The sequence below is a fragment of the Austrofundulus limnaeus genome, unplaced genomic scaffold, assembly GCF_001266775.1.
Source record: "Austrofundulus limnaeus strain Quisiro unplaced genomic scaffold, Austrofundulus_limnaeus-1.0 Scaffold98, whole genome shotgun sequence".
Lineage (NCBI taxonomy): Eukaryota > Metazoa > Chordata > Actinopteri > Cyprinodontiformes > Rivulidae > Austrofundulus > Austrofundulus limnaeus.
In genome coordinates, this window is record NW_013952500.1 from 72,909 (window position 1) to 78,327 (window position 5,419).

Below are 5,419 nucleotides of genomic sequence, written 5' to 3' on the forward strand. Positions count from 1 at the left end.
GAATATTTCATTGATTAAGATCGGGAGTCAGCGTGCGTTGTTTAAGTGTTCCCTTTATTTTTTTGAGCAGTGTATATATATATATATATATTGTTTAACAAATATGTCATCTTAGCAAGATTTCATCCTAAGGAAATGCTAGGTCAATGGAAAACACAAAGATAAACACAAGTGATATCTAAGAATGACTGTTRTTAGCAAATCTTGTTCTGACTTTAATTATTCTATCAGCAGATAAACAGCATGTCATGAAAACGTAGGTCATTAAATGATGTCATGAATTACTATCTTAAACCTAAAAGTATTAGTTCCACCATAATCTCAAAGGATAGATGATGGCCGGGAAAACATGGGGTAAATTGCACGCTTTATGGAAAGAGAAGCCATGACCTTTTCCTTTTCAAACGTCTCAAATCACAGACTTCCTCTGTCGTTTTAAACCATCATCTTCTGGATGCATTTCAAGAACTTATAATTGAGGGATGTTCAGCTTTTCTGGTGTATTTTTTCTTTCTTTCTGCAGCTTCCCAACGGACTTCCTTCCACCAGCCTGAACCTGGAGACGGAAGTGGAGAAACGATTTTTACGTGATCCTGCCTGGCTTCCTGTTCATGACACAGACTTCGCCTTTCAGAAGTTTCTCAAGTACGTAACGCTGTTTGTCGTGTCGCAAAACCAAATGAATGAAAGTAAAATTCAAATGATCGTCTTCACCAGAGTGACGCAGAGGAAAATTAAYGTGGACGCTCTGCTCTCCTGCTCCTCGTCTGCTCTTCACTCCGGGCTCTCTGTGGTCAGAGATCCGACCACAGGGATGCTGCTGGAYTTCACGGAGGTAACAGCTTCCCTTCTTTTATGCTTTTTAGTCAATTATTAATTCTGTTGCCTTGATTTGTTCAGTCTTTCCACCAAACACGCAGAATCTCTTCAATGCTGTGTTTAAAACCTCTTCCTTTCAACACTGAAAGGTTTTACTGGAAAACACCGACCTGTCAGCGAAAAACTCGCTGTCGCTGCAGCGTCGGCCCGGACCTCCTGCAGAAAGTCTCAGAGGAAGCAACACAAACTACCCCTTCCTCCCCGGTGACGTGCATCATTTTAAAACAACCTCTAATTTGTTGTTTAGAACAGGTCGGGTGTTTGTGTTGTCCTTGACTGATTTGTGTTTGATTTTTTCCAGGCGGGATGGAGGAACTGACTCTGGACCAGATTAAAAAGAAGTCAGAGCTGGAAGAGGAAATAGACTTTGAGAATGGTGATTTCTAAATTTGAGTTTTAGATGAGAACGCCACCAAACGTTGTTAACGTTGCTATTTTTTGCCTCACAGATTTACTCCAAGTTCCTCCTGGACTCAAAGCTGGGATGGATTTTACAAACAAAGGTTGGATTTTGTGTTAATTAAAAAAGGGCAGTTTTGTAATTTAAAATGTAACTATTCACTTTTTTCTCTTCGTAATTTGTTTTGTAAAGATAATATAAATAAAACAGCAAAGGCAGAGGTGAACCTGATGTCTCTACTGTCCACGCTGGAGATTTCTGATCTGCAGCTTGATGCAGAGGAGAAGGAGGAAGGAGGCAAACAAACTGAGGAAGCCGTCAAACTTCCCAGGACTAACAGTCTGGAAGATTTAGACATCAAGGTGCTTATTACAGATCCTTCACTTTAATGCATTTCTGGGATTTTTTGCTAATTAAACTGAATCCAAGTTAACTTTATCGATTCTGTCCTCAGGATGCTGTGTCCGCCTCGTCCCCAGCAAAAACAGGAAAAGAGGAAAAGCCAAAGGCGAGAGAAAACCCAGAGGATAAAAAGAAATGGGCCATTCCCGTGGACATAACCTCCCCCTGCGAAGATTTCTACAAACGCATCCCTAACCCAGCATTCAAGGTCAGCCTGAAAATCCCCGTTTAATGTTTGTTTAAACACCCAAACGGATCGGTTCCCCTCACCCGACCCGCTCCTCTGCCTCAGTGGCCCTTTGAGCTGGACACCTTCCAGAAGCAGGCGGTGCTGAGGCTGGAGGCCCACGAGTCCGTGTTCGTCGCCGCGCACACCTCGGCTGGCAAAACGGTGGTGGCCGAGTACGCCATCGCGCTCTCCCAGAAGCACATGACGAGGTGCGTGTTTGTCAGGATGAGCTAATTATCACCCGCCGCAGGCCGGGGCTCCACACTGAGAAAAAACAAATCACCGGATGAGATCATTTAGTTATTAATATTAACAGGAAATTGAACTGAAAAGAAGATATAAACTGTTTTTAAGTTATTTAAGCAAAAGTTATATTTAACCTTTAAATACTGAAGAGGATTAGGGTTACTGTGATTAAAAAAAGTGTTTTTTATTGTTTCTCTTCCAGAATTTCCATATTCTGAAAAAAAAAAAAGGTTTTGCACTGTAATCCTAATCCTCTTTCATAATAAAAGATTATTTTTTATGGAGAAAAAAGAAACACTTTTACATAAAGTTTCCTTTTTTATTTAGAATGATTTTAAAGTTTGTTACTGATCAGATTTTTACATGTGTAAATATAAATTAGCCACTTGGTGGCGCCAAAATAAAATATATAGTTATTTTTTTATTTTTTAAATTAAATATTGTCATGAGTGATTTTTTGATGTAAAGACTTTCCATAAATACTTTCTGTAGAGTTGAATCCCCCTTTTTTTTGTTTGTTTTTGCTGTTTGTTTGAACCCGTAGGACCATCTACACGTCTCCCATCAAGGCTCTGTCCAATCAGAAGTTCAGGGACTTTAAAACCACCTTCGGGGACGTTGGACTCCTGACGGGCGACGTCCAGCTCAGTCCCGAGTCGTCTTGTCTCATCATGACCACAGAGATCCTCCGGTACGTTGTCCCCTCGTCACGTTTTAATCAGCGTGAGGATTTAAAATGAATTAAAGCTCTGTCTGCGTTCAGCTCGATGCTCTACAACGGCTCGGAGGTCATCAGGGACTTGGAGTGGGTGATCTTCGATGAGGTCCACTACATCAACGACGCAGACGTCAGACATCCTTCCTGCAGGTTTTGATTTGATCAGTTTCATGGATGACATGAGGGGTAATTATTTATTGTTTTCCTCAGAGGGGGGTTGTTTGGGAGGAGGTGTTGATCATGCTTCCCGATCACGTCAGCATCATCCTCCTCAGCGCCACCGTCCCGAACGCGCTGGAGTTCAGCGAGTGGATCGGGTAAGACGACGTCACCGGAAGCACGGAGCGTTAAAGATGTGGTTTGTGTTTGACGTCGGCTCTCCGTCCTCGCAGCCGAATCAAAAAGAGGCACATTTATGTGATCAGCACCATGAAGAGGCCCGTCCCTCTGGAGCATCACCTGTACACAGGAAACAGCACCAAGACCCAGAAGGAGATGTTCCTGCTGGTGGACGCCGCAGGAAACTTCCTCACTAAAGGGTGGGGCTTCGACACGCCGCGCCGCTCCACGCCTCTTTGACTGATTCGTTTCCTGTTAAAGAAACGGCTCTTCTCTGGTTCAGGTACTACGCTGCTGTCGACGCAAAGAAGGAGCGCACCAGCAAGCACGCCCAATCGTTCGGCGCTAAAATCACCTCTCAGAACACCTCAGCCAGTCAGGTAATTGCCTCGCGTCGCCTCGCCGACCTTTATTATTTTGTTGCTGGTGTTTCACCTTCCTGTCTTCCTCCAGGACCGGGCGGTGTGGCTCGCCCTTCTGCACTTCCTGTCTCAACGGCAGCAGACCCCGGTGGTGGCGTTCACGTTCTCCCGGGCCCGGTGCGACGAGAACGCCCGCTCGCTGGACTCCATGGACCTCACCACCTCTGTGGAGAAGGCGGAGGTCCACTCCTTCTTCCAGAAAAGCCTCAGCCGCCTCCGAGGAGGAGACCGGCAGCTGCCGCAGGTAAAAAGTTACATTAAAGTGCCGGTGAACAAATGAAGGCATTTTTAGAAAGAGGACAGTGATAAAATATCGCAAAAGAAATTTCATGTYGCTGAGATGAACAGTTGTTGAGATATTTGCTTGTGAAGTAACAGGAAGTGATGTCATAGGGGAATGTCTGAATGTAAACAGAGCGTTGCTACAACAGCCAACAACCCAGACTGTAGAGAAGACTCTGATGTTTCTATAGATTATTTTGAGTCACTATGAGATGAAGAAGAGTCAGAGTTCAAATAATATTATTACAATAAACAAAGACCAGAGAGTTTTCTTTGTTAAAGTGTTCCCCTTTGATGTCACTTCCTGTTTCATTTTGTCTGAGCCAAGTTCAAAAGAAAATATGCCAGTTATGGGACAAAATGGCTTCAATTGTTTGTATTATTTCAACTTTCTTAAATATAAAGATGTTTTCTTAGACTTTCTGTTTTTGAAGAACATGCATGTCACAAACACTTTAAATACGAGCTGTGAGAACGATACGTTAAAGATGTATTAATCAGAATATCCTGACACGCTGCTTTAGATTTTACTCATGCGGGACCTTTTGAAGCGAGGCATCGCCGTCCATCACAGCGGGATCCTGCCCATCCTGAAGGAGGTCATCGAGATGCTTTTCTCTCGAGGTCTCGTTAAGGTGAGTCGGAGCAGAAGAGCTATAACAACACATGTTTGAGTGTTTAAAGTACCCCGTCCTCTCCCAGGTGCTGTTTGCCACAGAAACGTTCGCGATGGGGGTCAACATGCCCGCCAGGACCGTRGTGTTCGACAACATCAGGAAACACGACGGGACCGGATTCAGAAACCTGCTGCCAGGTCTCCCCGTTTTCCTTTTCTGTCTAAAACATTTCACTTTAGTTTGAATTRGATTTAAGAAACATAAAGCAGAGTTTTAACGTTTTTATTTGTGTTTTCAGGGGAGTACATCCAGATGGCGGGCAGAGCGGGCCGCAGAGGCCTGGACGCCACTGGCACCGTCATCATTTTGTGTAAATCGGGCGTTCATGAGATGGCAGATCTTCACGTCATGATGACGGTGAGACTAACTAAAGACTAGTATCAGTGTTTGGTTAGGAGCTAAAAGTCTCAAAACACTAGCTAAATGCTAAATTRAGAGGAACATTAAAAGCTAAAAGRARCACAATGCTAACTAAAATTTAAAAGTAGCAAATGGATGGCAAAAGGATAACTAAAAGTAGCAAAACCCAACCTAAATGCTAAGTAGAGCAAAACATTTACAGCTAGAGAGCTAAATGCTAAGCAAAAATTAAAACTGGAAAAATCTGGCAAGAAGCTAAAAGTGGTGAAAGGCTAGCTAAAGGTAGCAGAAGATTAACTAGAGAATAGATGTTTGGCTAAAAGTAGCTAAACACTAAGGTAAAACATTCAAAGCTACAATGAGCAAAATGCTATCTAAACAACACAAGAAAAACGTAATATCTAAAAGTAGTGTGATGTTAGCTTTAAGCTAACAGTAGCAAAATGTTATCTAAAAGTAGCTAAA

The 5,419-nt window shown here is 43.0% G+C and overlaps 1 protein-coding gene across 1 annotated transcript in view; it reads left to right on the plus strand.

Annotated features, from left to right (window-relative positions):
- Nucleotides 1-523: 523 nt before the first annotated feature.
- The window catches only part of skic2 (SKI2 subunit of superkiller complex), a gene marked incomplete at its 5' end in the record, with an annotated part of 16,436 nt that continues 11,540 nt past the window's right edge, over nucleotides 524-5,419 (plus strand). Inside the window, 17 exon segments of the mRNA XM_014013085.1 lie at nucleotides 524-645; nucleotides 718-835; nucleotides 969-1,083; nucleotides 1,181-1,255; nucleotides 1,329-1,382; nucleotides 1,472-1,641; nucleotides 1,734-1,889; nucleotides 1,974-2,119; nucleotides 2,701-2,847; nucleotides 2,920-3,004; nucleotides 3,085-3,191; nucleotides 3,267-3,413; nucleotides 3,497-3,593; nucleotides 3,667-3,879; nucleotides 4,442-4,552; nucleotides 4,620-4,731; nucleotides 4,833-4,951. Of these exon segments, the coding sequence (XP_013868539.1) occupies nucleotides 524-645; nucleotides 718-835; nucleotides 969-1,083; nucleotides 1,181-1,255; nucleotides 1,329-1,382; nucleotides 1,472-1,641; nucleotides 1,734-1,889; nucleotides 1,974-2,119; nucleotides 2,701-2,847; nucleotides 2,920-3,004; nucleotides 3,085-3,191; nucleotides 3,267-3,413; nucleotides 3,497-3,593; nucleotides 3,667-3,879; nucleotides 4,442-4,552; nucleotides 4,620-4,731; nucleotides 4,833-4,951 (2,094 nt within the window).